Source organism: Asterias rubens, unplaced genomic scaffold, assembly GCF_902459465.1.
Source record: "Asterias rubens unplaced genomic scaffold, eAstRub1.3, whole genome shotgun sequence".
NCBI lineage: Eukaryota > Metazoa > Echinodermata > Asteroidea > Forcipulatida > Asteriidae > Asterias > Asterias rubens.
The window spans coordinates 32941-46793 of NW_022985710.1; the positions used below are offsets into that span (position 1 = coordinate 32941).

Genomic DNA, 13853 nt, shown 5'->3' on the forward strand with positions numbered 1-13853 from the left:
ACAGTTTGTTTTTCTTACGACTACATTTTGACGTTGAATTGATTGTGATTGCGGAACTACATTTCAGTAGATCGAAGAAGTATCATCTTTCATTGACTTTCATATCACCATCAGTCACTTCTCTGCGAGTTGCATTGTTCAGCTGGCAAAACATTTTCCCTTCATCTAGCTCCAACAGATTGAAGGAGTGACATCTGGGGTGTGAACGGCAAACCTCCCCGCACGACACGACGCTCTTACCCGGTACCTCCTCCATGACGTGGTGCAGCATGTTTTTAGTAAAGGAGGCGGCCATCATTGCCGGTCTGCAGGCAGAGTACCCGGTTGTCGATGACGTGGAGCTCGCAGATAGCAAAGCCCTTTCTGTCGCATTCCACATCGCTCCATTGACCATTATTTTTCATGTATTGGTTGCCACAATCTTCATTTCCCGCGTTATTTGGTTCTCCATATTTCCAGTTCTTATAAGCGTTAGTCTCACCCTTCAACGGACAGTGCTGCCAGTTTCCCTCCTCCTCGATGTCATTACAACCAATCCAGAGAAAGGTGTCTGCTGTCGGATTAAACTCTGCAAGGAATAGTTCCCATATGTAATCCTGTTCGGATTGTAAGTCTGGGACGAACAGGAAGGGCAGATCTCGGCCACAAGTCGGCAAGTCCAAACACTGAGAAGGAAAACTATGACATGGAAAAGATTCATTCTCTTTGAAGTAAAGTCGAGTTTGTTTCGATCAGTCGTCTTCAAGCAAGGTCTGTTTGAATATACTGCAAGCAACACCTTCTCCTCATATTAACCTGACGGCTCGAGTGAAAAACGTACAATACTTATTTATGGTTACTATAGCAATTACTAGCAATCGTTGTATATCCACTTAATATCCAAGGCTATATACTTTACGTTTTTTAATATGCATCATAATGCCTATTAGCTAAATGGTTTTGCAGTATTGCTTAAGTCATAATGCAAATTAGAGAAAATTCAGCTGAAAGCCTTTGCTGTAACCGTGAGTGGCACCTTCCTAATCATGCTCTGTTGGGTAACGTTGAAACCTAGCGAGTACTCGGGCCTTCTGTTTGGTCACCATAATTATTTGAATGCATAGAGTTAGAATAACTTCGGTGTCAGACATCTGCACAGTGCCCGTTTGATTCCATTTCGCCATTAGGTGTTTTGTCCCAGGTTTATTTAATGTCAGTCTAAAGGTGCTACAGAGTCGTGGTTTTCCTGAATGGCGAGTCGTTCACTTAGTTTTGATCCGAATTAAGTTAGAGTATAGAGACCAGATAGTGCCAAGGGTTGAGATTTAGTGGTGACAGTTCATAATGATTGGTTAATCCACTACTACTACAAACGCCCATTGCGTTACTCAGCAAGACTCCAAAAGCACGAAAAAGCCCTTGCTGCAGTTATTTCACTTTGCATTCTCCAAAGCGTGGTGAGCAGTTTTGCGTAATAAAATGACATTCAGTTTTTGTCTTATCAATGTTCTACAAACCGGGGACGAGTTTCAATTGTCTTCGAGTTCTCGATCAGCAACTTCAGAATGAGTTGCTTTGTTTTAACTTGCCAACCTTGTTCCAGCAGATTAACAGTGTGACGTTGGGGTTTAAGCTGCCAGCCTTCCCTCATGACGGAACGCCCTTACCCGGTAGCTCCTTATTGACGTGGTGAAGAATGCTCCGGGAAACAAGGCGGCCGTCTTTGCCGGTCTGGAGGCAGAATATCCGGGTGTTGCTGATTGTTTTTTTCGCAAATTGCGTAGCAGCCACTATAACTGCACTGATAATCATCCCATTTACCATGATTAGTATACCACATCACTCCACAGTCTGCCCCATCCATGGCCCCATTGGGTTTTCCATCCGCCAAGTTCTAATGGGCGTTGGTTTCACCCTTCAACGGACAGTGCTGCCAGTTTTCCTCCTCCTCGATGTCATTAGAACCAAACCTGGTGTCTGAACAAACTCTTTCAGGAATTGTTCCCATATGTTATCCTGTTCGGGTTGTGAGTTTGGGATGAGCAGGTTTGCTCGTGACTCGGCACAAGTGCGATTTGCTTTGTACTTTGTACCAATCCATCTTGTCCTTTATAATGAAGTAACATGAATCGCCGTATCGGTGCCAATCACGAGGGCAGATCTCGGCCACCAGTCGGCAACACCAAACACTAAGAATGAGAACCATCAAAGGAAAAGGATTGAAAGAATTTAATTCTCTTTGAAGTAGTGTCGGGTTATTTTGGATCAGTCGTCTTACAGCAAAGTCGGTTTGAATATTTACTGCAAGCAACACAACCTTAATTCTTTTATAGTTGCCTGACAATCCAATAGAAACGATATAAAATCTTAAGCCACGATTCCTCCGCATTTGATGACAAATTTGTTTAAAAACCCGCATGAAATATCCAAGGCTATAACACTTAATTTTAAATATCCATCAATACACCTATTAGCTAAATGGATATGGAGTCTAGCTCGGACATAATGTCAATGAGGTTTATTGCAGCGGAAACGCCTTGTTGTAACCGTCATGCTCTGTCGGGAAAGGTTCACAGTTGGAAAACGTGTACAAAGCCAATAACCCTTTTGAGATTGGCAATGCTACAACACTACTTAGTGTGGGTACATTGTGTGTTTACACCCAAACAAAACAAGTAAACACCCAGAGTTAGCAAGTCCGCCAAAACTCAAAAAGCCTCATGTGAACCGTTGCAAAAATATTATAAACAATAGGAGGGTCCACGACGACGGTAGCAGCGGTTACACACGCGTCCATTGCCACGTTGAGACGTATATAGTTGTTACCGAGTACCCTGACGTTATATTTGAGAAACATACTTATTCGGACGTATAGAGTTAGAATAGTGTGTCAGACATCTGCATAGAGCCCGTTTGATCACATTACACCAACAGATGTTTTGTCACGAGTATTTTTAAATGTTAGTCTGATGTGCTACAGCGTCGTGGTTTTCATGGGTAATTGGCGATTCGTCTACTTATTTTTGATCCGCATACTAAAGTAAAGTATGGCGAACAGATTGTTCTAAAGGTTGCAGTTGAGTGATTGCAAGTTTATCTTATGTTTTTGTTAATCCACTAACATTGTTACCCAATGCATCCTACATGACGTTGTGGAGCAGTTACTGAGTGCCTACAACATAAGTTTTTGTCCTTATTCTACAAACTGGGGAAGCGTTTAAATTGTCCACCAGTTCTCCAACAGCATCTTCAGAATAAATCGCAATGTTTCAATCGGCAAACCGTCAACCTTGTTCAAGCAGATTTACAGTGTTTTGTTGGGATATTTAAAGCAAGCCTTCCTGCACGGCGGAACGCCCTTACCCGGTAACTCCTTAATGACGCGGTGAAGAATGCTCCGGGGAAACAAGGCGGTCGTCCGGTCTGAAGGCAGAATTTTGGGGTGTTGCTGACAGTGATCTCACATAAATTGCGTGGTTGTTTAAAGGTGTGCTGTCGGGTTGTAACCGGCCAGCCTTTCCGCATGACGGAACGCTCTTATAACCGGTAACTTCCTAATGACGTGGTGAAGAATGCTCCGGGGAAACAAGGCGGCCGTCTTTGCCGGTCTGAAGGCAGAACTTCTGGGTGTTTCTGACAGGTTGTTCGCAAATTGCGTAGTAGAGGCCACTGCACAAATAATCATCCCATTTACCATGTTTATCTGACCACAACGCTCCACATTCTCCCCCTTCGGGTTGTCCATCAGCCCAGTTCTCATAGGCGTTGGGTTCGCCCTTCAACGGACAGTGCTGCCAGTTTCCCTCCTCATTACAACCAATCCAGAGACTGGCGTCTGGTATCTGATCAAACTCTTTCAGCACCAGTTCCCATATGTAATCCTGTTCGGATTTTGAATTTGGGATGAGCAGGTTTGCTCTTGACTCGACACAAGTGCTCCTTGCTTTGTACCAATCCATCTTGTCCTTTATGATGAAGTAACATGACTCGCCGTTTCGGTGCCAGTCAAGAGGGCAGATTTTGGCCAGTAGACGGCCACAGTTAACTACAAGAACGAGACTCAACACTTGACCTATACGCATTTTGTAATTTTCTCAATTTTAGGAAATTGTAGAGTTAGCTTTTTCCAAACCGTATAGTCGATGCCTGACGATGATGGACTAAAATGGCTGCCTGTTTTGTTTCTTCCCAGAGGATTGTAGTATCTTATAATGGTAGTGCGTCAGTGTTTCCATGGAAACAGCTTATAGAAAACCACCAAGTCTTAAAGAAACTGGAAACTATTGGTAATTGTGAAAGACCAGGCTTCCCTACCCGTGCATCTCCACAATGCATAAAATAATTGGTAATTTAAAGACTAGTCTTTACAGTTGGTGTATCTCAACATATCCATAAAATAACAAACCTGTGAAAATTTGAAATCAATTGGTCGTCGAAGTTGCGAGATAATAATGGAAAAAACACCCTTTTTGCACAAGTTGTGTACTTTCAGATGCTCGAATTCGAGACCTCAAAATCGAATTCTGAGGTCTCGAAATCAAATTCGTGAAAAACTACTTATTTGTCGAAAACTACGTCATTTCAACAGCTTCCCATTACTCGTTACAAAGTAAGGTTTTATGCTAGGAATTACTTTGAGTAATTACCAATAGTGTCAGTGCCTTTAACAGTCTGACCTACTTTGACAATAGATTAAAGAACAATACCATCTTGCCCATTGCCTGAGTTAAGTCGATTTTTATTTAAAATGAGGATTGCAGTTTACGTCGTTGAAGGTTGAACCAAGCTAGCCGCCTTTGATTGTTACTTATTAAGTCCACGACGAAGATTTATATTAACATTTAAAAATGCGGGGTCAATAAAATTGTGTAAGTATTGCCTGAACAACAGCTCGACGTAAACCCTGTTACAAAAAACAACAACTTGGATTTACTGGAAACAAATAAATCTATCTAACTATAAGTTAACACAACCGTCGAGTAAAATCGAATAAAAACTGTTATTTACTGACGCTACAGCCGCCATTATATTCACTAGCAAGTCTACGCATTGAATTACGAATACTAAGAACTACGCTATCAAGAAGGATCCTTACGTTGTTAACCTGAAACATGTTTTTGTTATTCCGTAGATTTGAATATATGATATATTGCTTCAGTGTGGTAAATATGTCATTTGGTCTGCATGAAACCAAACGATACGTTGGTATAGATCATTGCTACAAAAAAGTTATACGCTGACTTTCAATTACGGATTTAATTAATGTTAACTTAGAAAACAAATTTGATAACAAACATCCACAAAGCATACTTATTATTGTTTTGTGTTAGTTATGAAGAGTATTTGATTGTTTGAGTTCCCTTTTCTTTATTTTGAAATTCAGAAGAAATCTTAAGTAACAATCAATTAGTGCACTGTGCTCAAATACGGCCATAAAACTTGAAAACAGGAGTCTGAACAAACAGGTGTTCAAGTTATGTGTGGGATTCTTATGGTATCTGGGTTTAGTCCGGACAAAGAAAGACAGTCTTTCAAGTTATGCATGAAACTCTTACACCGCATTTACACTTAGATCCTCCTACAAGGATCCAAGGAGGACCAGATCCCGAAAGCGAGATCAAGTATTTTTGTGCCGCGTTCACACCTGAGTATGGTATTGCATAATTAGACGGAAGTTCAGTTCAGCTGACGGCAAGGGTTACTGTACTGGGTCATTGATTTTGCGCGCGCATGTTCCCTGAAATAACCGGAACTCGACGAAAATTCAGACACAAAACTAACCAAACTGACAATAACTTCCCTATGTTATAACTGTATAAAAAATACATTGAAAAATAATTTGTTTGAATGCTCAAAAAAAGCTTACGTTAGATGATGAACGAAAAAAGGTCGGTACTCAAGATTCTGGAGGACGCAAAGCCTGTGAGTTATTCAATCGCTGTAATGTTGGTTACCAGTGTCATACAAATTATGGGGTCGGGGACCAGTTCACGATAGAGTGCACATGTGCACTCTATAATAATATGCACAATGTATACAATCCCCATGTACATTTACACCACGGGCAGACTTCAGCCAATAGACGGCCACAGTAAATGCAAAGAACGAGACTTAACACTTGATTCAGCCGCATCTTATAAATTCGGGATAATTCTTGCAATTGATTGAAAATGATAAATGAGTTGAATATTTGAACTATTTCAGACCGTCAACCAGCTGACGTTGGCTGCTCTAAAAATGTCGAACTTTCACCAAAAACTAAAATCCTAAACTGTGTGAATTACTTCGCGACTCAAATCTTTTTCTCTCGAGAATTAACAGATTTCTAAAACGAGTGTTTAAACTGCTCACTGCCTCGGCTGATTTCAGTAGTTATTGCTCTGATGTTGTTCGTTGAACCAAGTGGAAACCAATGTTGATTTCACGGTGAGGCATTCCAATGAATTGCTTATTATTAGAGCTGTACAGCGGTCGGATTTCCAGGGCAACAAGCAAACAAAAACAACCAAGGCGAAATAATTTAAGGTTAAATTAATTATAGGTCAAATTTAGACAATATCGCATTGCACAACTAGTTATTATCAGAACTTCGCGGCGGTGGTATTTCCAACTAAACGTAAACCACCATGGCGAATTAAATTAATTAGAGGTCAAATTTAACGCACAATTAAACAGCACAAACAAATTTGTTTCAAGAATGGCACCGTTTACGTGTTTCCAGTTCAACAACTTGGCACAAACAACCAATAATAATTCAACGCAGAACCACACTGCGCAACCTCCGAGTAAAATCGATATTCGTATAGGTTGAAGAAGCAGTTATTGTTCCTGGTATTTAGGCATTAATTTTATGCACGACTCAAATTTAACTCACAAGAAGGTATTAGACTAGTTCAGACTATTACAAGTTGATTCCTCTAATTGGCGGACCATGAACACACTAACATTGACGCGGACCATTATATAACAGTGTATAGTCGCGTGTGACGTCACAGCAAGGTGTCTTCACATTGTCATTGCGTTACTCAAATTCCATAAAGAGGATCAGGACCCAGACCAGTATTTATCTCCAAATCTCTGTTGCAATACTTTGTGTTGATTCTCAAGTGTCTCTTTGTTTTTGCGTGACACTGTCTAAATTGTGTATAGGAATATCATGTATTAATAAAATTGAGTCTGGCCTATTCTGTGGGAATGGTTTGAGTCTGTTCGGGGTACCGATTTGCAAATTTTTGACAGATAGGTCACTTCGTCACCAGCGACGAATTATATAGTGTGCCACCAAGAGTTTGATATAAAGATGCCTTGTATTCCCTCAGTGTAACATCAAACAATGTAACCGTAACTACAAATTGCTATCCTATCTACCACGCGAGAGGCAAGAGGGTATGTTCTACTCACGATGACAACTAACGGCATCCCGTACCCATGTTTTGCTCTATTACATCCAAGTGTTTGCACGCGCAAACTTTCATTGTAAATCGTCCATTTTGTTTTTATCAGACTCTGGGGTATAATCAATGTTCCAAGTTTGTAATGTGTACGTCGTTTGATAAACATTAACTTAAGGAACAATAATTTTGTGTGCAATGAGATCGTTTTACTGTTTTTATTTTATTTTTTATTATTGTTTATTATTTAGACAATGAGACGAATTTGAAGTGGATTGGTAGATTGGTAAACCATTTTATTGTTTACTGCACAAAGCCATTTTTGTTTATAATACCACACGACGTGGAAACAACAGGTCAGATCTAGTCTTTTCGTATCCTGAACACCGTAATATCTTTGTAAAAATGTCAAAAATTAAATAATATAAAAAGTTGGTTTCAGCAACTATCAATTGTTTTAAATCAAAAACCAAGTTTAAAGAAAAATCTTAAGCTAATCTGATTTTCTGACAAACGGCTAGATTCGCAAATCACCATGAATTAACTAACTGATTCCCGGCAGTAGCATACAATCCGCAGAATCGACAAAACTAAAGACACAAAACTGCACTCCGAAAATTTCCGGATCAGAACTGACCAGGATTCTAGGTCCATTGAGGCGTAACCTATTTCCGATTCAGGCTGATGACCAGTAAAGTACTGAAAATGTGGGATTTTAATCCGCATTCTGTAATTTTCTACTAGTTTCTACGTCATTTTGAACCACATTCGAGTTCCTTACTGACCCCAAATTGGATCAGGATCAACGGAAGCAAGATTCGAGTGCATGGGAAGTGTCATTCCTGACAGTCCATAAAAGCCACCAAAACGATTAAAATAGCGCACCACATGATAACGTCTACTGTTATTAAAATCAAAGCAATTTCTGTCCTTCATGGTTTTACAAAAAGGCTTGCAAACCCAATGCCTCCGTTTAGCAATTCTTGGCCATTAAGATTCGGATAGAGGCTTTCAGCCGTGTCTGAAACGCTGACTTCGGCTACAGCTACCGCTAGATCAGCGCGTCTGCCAGTGTTGAAGAATAGGCAGACGCGCGCGATCTAGCCATAACTTGATGTAACCGAAATCGCCGTTTCGGACACGGCAGTTTCTATGAGCCTCACAGCGTCTTCATCTTCACTTGGGCGTAATTCGTACATCGGCGACACATTAATCTGCATGCACACCCTAAAGTGATAACCACTGCAACGATGATGGACGCAGCGACGGCTATGACATCCAGTAGGTAATACTGGACGGTAGTTAGTTGACCCGCTTTGGATCGGAGGTAGCCACCCCCGTGAAGCATCACGTGTTCTACCCAGTGGGCGGCAACTTGGAGTTGTGGGGCCGCGTTGTGTTTCATGATGGCCGACATACGTTTGGCGTTGGCGGCGTAACTGAAATAAACAAGACGGGGAAAGGGTGGCTTGTGTATTTAACGTCGACAAATAACAATATCCGAATCGCCTTGTTGCGATGCTTCTGAGAAAATTTCAAAACAGTTACATCACTCTACACAAATCTTTCGACATCAATAGCCCGTCCCACGGTTACCTCTGGGCCTGACTCATGTTTTGATTCAGTTTACGACCCGGAATCTGTGTCGAAATTACCTAGATTCCAAACCAAAATCCTGTTATTTTGTACCAGATTCTGGATCAGCTTGACCAAGACATGAGTCAGGTCAACTCGGAGCCGTATCTGGGTCAATTCTGACCCAAAACTTTCGAAGTGTGGATTTTCTCTGTTAAAAAAAAGAAGAAGAAAAACCAAGTTAATAACTATTAATAAAGCATTTCAACCTCTTCTTTTTTGTTAAAAAATACATCGTTGGTCTCTGTCAGACCTAGTATTTGATTCAACAGAATATATAGAACAGAAGATATCAGCTGATTATTTGAGGGACCTTTAGAAACAAATTTACTTTGATAATGAGCCGAGTTGTACCTGTCATTGTTCAAGATGCGGACGGCTGTTTCGTAGATCATGTCCTCGGTAAAGTCTGCCATACTGATTATCTCTCCCATTCCTCGTCTTTTAAGGCGCATTGCGAGGTCAATTTGGTCACCAAACTGCGGTATGGTCACAACAGGCACTCCGTGGAACATGGTTTCAGTCATCCCATTACTGCCCCCGTGGTAAATCAACAGCTTGGTTTTGGGATGGCCTGGAGGTCAAATGCAAATATAAGATAAGGCGCCAAACAGACAGACAGACAGACAGACAGACAGACAGACAGACAGACAGACAGACAGACAGACAGACAGACAGACAGACAGACAGACAGACAGACAGACAGACAGACAGACAGACAGACAGACAAACAATTATGACCGATTCAGACGGACCCGCCAGAGTCGCGCCGAAACAAATGGAATAGGAAGTGACTCTAGGTTGAACCAATTAAATGTTGCTTTCAGAAACAAACGCTAACTTGACATAACATTACATTGTCTCGGCTCAAGACAATATCGACGTCTGGGACAAAGACGCTCCAGAGAGTCGTTCTGAACGACTGCAACAGTCGATTTGTCGACTTCTAGCTTGTCCAGTCGCTCCTATGTTTCAGATGTCGAACTGTTAATGTACTTAATTCAGATTTCGGTTCGGTTCTGCTATTTCATTCCACTGTAAAAACCTCAGTTTTTTTTAAATTATCTTACACGTCTTGTTTCAGCGCTTAGAAACCCGGTAACAAGCTCTATAAAAATGCCTGTTATTAATAGTATTACTCAATGTCAAATAAATATATTCAGCCGACACAAAGGGGCTTTTGTATACCATTAGTTCTATTTGGACATTTTATTTAAGTATATAAAGTTCAACTTACCTAGAACGTCATTTTGTGGTAACCACGTCACAGCCTTGGTGTTACTACCGATATTCTTGGGCGGCTGACCGTGAATTCTCCAAAGTACTCGCTGGGGAAGTCGCGCCATTGCCCTGGCGACCATATCTGCCTGACTCTCGCTCATGATCTCAACCACGGAACCCAATGAGAAAACAACGACACCGGCATCTCCAGATCCCTCGAAGAATTCCTCCAAATCCTGTAAATAAAATAAACACTTTACTCGATATTGTATAACAAACAACCGACTCAACAAAAATTACTTTATTTTCATATTTTCTTTCATAGGTTTGTTTGTACCGCCTTGTTAAAGGCAGTGGACACTATTGGTAAATACTAAAAATAATTATTAGCATAAAACCTTTCTTGGTGACAGACTCCCTCTGAAGTGTCATAGTTTTGGAGAAAGAAGTAATTTTCCACGAACTTGATTTCGAGACCTCAAGTCTTGAGGTCTCGAAATCAACCATCTAAACGCACACAACTTCGTGTGACGAGTGTTTTCTTCTTTCATTATTATCTCGCAACTTTGATGACCGATTGAGCTCAAATTTTCACAGGTTTGTTATTTTATGCATACGTTGAGATACACCAACTGTGAATGCTAGTCTTTGACAATTACCAATAGTGTCCACTGCCTTTAAGCTGACAATATTCCACCCATTTCAAGCTAACCATATTGTTTTGTCTTCACCGCTTTACTCTTATCGGTTCCTAGCCACCAATAATATGGGGCGCCGTCTGTCAATCAATTGTTTGGCACTTTTAAGGCATATTTTTACCATGGTTTATAGCAATTAGATGTAAACCATAGAAAGTGTTGCCAAATCCTTTTTATGGTTTACATACCAGCAGTATTTGTTGTGTGTAAGTTTATGGTTTACAAACAATGAAAATACAATAAACATTTATAAACCATGGTTCATAAACCATGGAAGTTTACGCATCTCTAAAACATGGTTTATAAACCATAAGTATTGAATCATCAAATTCATGGTTTACAAATCATGATTTATAAACCATGAAAATTGAAACATGTGAATCCTGGTTTACAGACGGCGCCCCATAGACGAATTATATACAAATTAGTAGCTTTGCTTGTTAAAACTCCTTTACCCCCCGTTTTCTGGATACTGTCCACTGTCATTTACTAAATGAATATTGTGTTGTACGTGTTTATGCTAGCCGAAGAAAGTCCCGTTTAAATCGAAAGCTAAGGCCATCTACCCTACGAATTTTGTACTAATATTTGCCGATGAGTGCTGACGAGTCCGAAACTGTCTAGTGTCAAGAAGAGAGATTAATTTATATGTCAAAAATTGACGAGCTGATTTTCTGAATTTCTTATAAATGTATGTTTAATTTAAAGGAAACAACTTATTTTGCCACCAACTACTCATTCGCTACACATTCTGTGTACTCGAACGACCCACCATCTGGGCCCAATTTCATATAGCGCTGGTTAGCGGCCGATTATGTGCTAACTGTGAAATTTCTATTTCATAGCGCTGCTAACCGTAAGCACACGGAAAGGCATGCTAACCTTCAAGTGCTTACCACACAAAAATAAATGACGTCACAATGCAAATCCACGGTAAACACGCGACATGCCAGCCCATTTTTTGTCTGCTAACCTGTGAAATACACTTAGGCTTAAGCAATTTTTTCTGCTATACAGTTAGCACGCAAATTTGCTAACCTTTAGCAGTGCTATGGAATTGGGCCCTGTGCAGTAACATAAAGAGGGTAAGCAGCCATAAAAAGTACAAGCAGATGAACCCACCAAACGCTTATATAATTTTTACTCATTATTTTGTGGAGTTTTAGCCTTGCAATGCAACTATTGGAGTATCTATATCCTCCCGTGACCGTTTGATTTTTGGGGGGACTAGTCCTTACGCACGTGACGTCATTTCAGTAGGGCGCCCTCACCTAGAAGTCAAAAGGAGGCTGTTCGTTCCTGTGCGCCGTGTGTATAAATCTGTGCGTTTCGATTGTTTCGTCACCGTTTTACCTCTAAGATGGCGGCTGGATGACGCCAACAGGTCTATTGCAATTATTGTGTATTACTTACCTTATCCAGAGGTTTAGGTTCGTCTGCTGATAATCCTCCTACCATAATTGTATTAGGCATGATCGGTCTCGCGTAATCAATCGCAAAATGCGTATTGAAAAGCCATATCTCCGCAGCACGTGTGATGTCCGCCATCGTCAAATCCGGCCGGATGTTGTACTTGACCCGGAGCTCATCGTACAGCCGGAATGTGAAGTGATCCGCGATGAGCGAGGTCAAGAACAACGCCACGGAGTTTTGGAACCTCTGCAGGAACGTCATGGAATCTCCGGATGTACTCATGAACATTGGGACGTAGGCGGGGTTGGAGGGCACGTCAGACCAGCGATCTTGGAAGCCGTTCAACATTGGCATCGCCGTTATGATTGCGTACCGCAGGGACAACTTCTTGGCGATGAGGGCCATGCAGGGGTTGATAATGTCAAAGGTCATGAGGTCAAAGTTGAGACTTCGAAGTCTCTCCATCATCCCTTCGTTGCCGAGGAAGGCGTTGCATTCGTGAGCTAGATACTTGGACATTGGTTTTGTTGGTTTCAACTGCTCCCGTTTCTCCTCCTCGGTCGGTTCGGATTTGGTGCCCAAAATGAGATTCATTAGGATCTTGACGTGGGACGAAATGCCTTGATAGGTACCGTTTAGAGACTCTAAACCAAGCTGATGGGCCATTTGGCGTACGTCCCCGTAAGTGTACGGCGAGTCTAAGACTTCGAACTTGAACCACTCGGTGTCGCTGCTGTTCAAACGGTGGCTATAGGAACTACTGAGAAGGAAAGTGACATCGTTACCCCGTCGTACTAACTCACGACCTATCTTGGAGCTGAACAAGTAATGGGTGTTGTCTACACCAGCAGACATGAGAATCTTCCCCGCCTGGACGTACTGTATCAGACAAAGCCACAGGAGGATGGCAGACAATACTGCACGGGCCATGGTTACTATTCGGAATCCAATTGAGCAATGGCAAGCTACCGTTTATACATGTTCTGATAGTTTATTAGGTATAAATCACATGATAATGTAACCCTTTCCGTTTAAGTAACTTTTTAAAAACTGTACCAGCATATCTTTGTTTATATAACACCCAAGCAGATCCTTGCCATTTGATTGGAGGATTGTCCGTCACGTGCACGCTGAGTCACTCACCGTGCTTTTTCGTTCCATCCGAAAAGTACCATAATCCTTATTGCAGATAGCGATTTTGAACAACTGCGCTTGTGCGCGCAAAGGACTGTGGGAAAAATTTGGCACCTCGCTCAAAAAAGTAAACAACGTTCAATTCAACGTTTGGATCGTACACGATCGATCGGTTTGCAAAATGGATGTGGCAGGAGTGACCAAGAAAGAGCTGACTGATAGAATAAATAGTTCTGGCATAGACGAACTAAGGTAATCTTTAGCTAAAGTGAATGTGCCAAGACACAGTAGTTAAAGACAAACTCCAAAGGCGACATTTTTTCGCGATAAAATTACTGTTTTTAGGTTTGCCCGTCTACGTCTGTAGGTAGGGCGTCGGAAG

At 41.3% G+C, this 13853-nt stretch overlaps 3 protein-coding genes across 3 annotated transcripts; all 3 read right to left on the minus strand.

Annotated features, from left to right (window-relative positions):
* Positions 1-275: 275 nt before the first annotated feature.
* Positions 276-3504, minus strand: LOC117305979 (C-type lectin domain family 4 member E-like). Its single transcript, XM_033790828.1, has 2 exons — positions 3343-3504; positions 276-665 (listed from the first exon to the last, which is right to left on the minus strand). Exons 1-2 carry the CDS (start codon positions 3502-3504, stop codon positions 276-278), a joined length of 552 nt encoding a protein of 183 aa, XP_033646719.1.
* Positions 3505-3533: 29 nt separating this feature from the next.
* On the minus strand, positions 3534-4061 carry LOC117305980 (asialoglycoprotein receptor 2-like). Its single transcript, XM_033790829.1, has one exon. The coding sequence runs from the start codon at positions 4059-4061 to the stop codon at positions 3534-3536; it is 528 nt and encodes a 175-aa protein (XP_033646720.1).
* A 3588-nt stretch (positions 4062-7649) lies between these two features.
* Positions 7650-13321, minus strand: LOC117305986 (UDP-glucuronosyltransferase 1-2-like). The gene is made up of 4 exons (XM_033790836.1): positions 12338-13321; positions 10243-10462; positions 9360-9579; positions 7650-8809 (listed from the first exon to the last, which is right to left on the minus strand). The coding sequence occupies exons 1-4, from the start codon at positions 13265-13267 to the stop codon at positions 8530-8532; spliced, it is 1650 nt and encodes a 549-aa protein (XP_033646727.1). The 5' UTR covers positions 13268-13321; the 3' UTR covers positions 7650-8529.
* Between the last annotated feature and the right edge of the window lie 532 nt (positions 13322-13853).

What these genes read in the sequence shown, in the direction of transcription:
- LOC117305979 (XM_033790828.1), bottom strand. Translation starts at nt 3,504, where the DNA reads ATGCGGAAAGGCTGGCCGGTTACAACCCGACAGCACACCTTTAAACAA. An exon ending in CGTCATTAAGGAGTTACCGG is followed by an intron (nt 666 to 3,342) that starts GTAAGGGCGTTC and finishes TTTCCTTCTCAG; the next exon opens with TGTTTGGACTTGCCGACTTG.
- LOC117305980 (XM_033790829.1), bottom strand. Translation starts at nt 4,061, where the DNA reads ATGCGTATAGGTCAAGTGTTGAGTCTCGTTCTTGTAGTTAACTGTGGC.
- LOC117305986 (XM_033790836.1), bottom strand. Translation starts at nt 13,267, where the DNA reads ATGGCCCGTGCAGTATTGTCTGCCATCCTCCTGTGGCTTTGTCTGATA. An exon ending in AACCTAAACCTCTGGATAAG is followed by an intron (nt 10,463 to 12,337) that starts GTAAGTAATACA and finishes TTTTATTTACAG; the next exon opens with GATTTGGAGGAATTCTTCGA. An exon ending in ACCACAAAATGACGTTCTAG is followed by an intron (nt 9,580 to 10,242) that starts GTAAGTTGAACT and finishes TTTGACCTCCAG; the next exon opens with GCCATCCCAAAACCAAGCTG.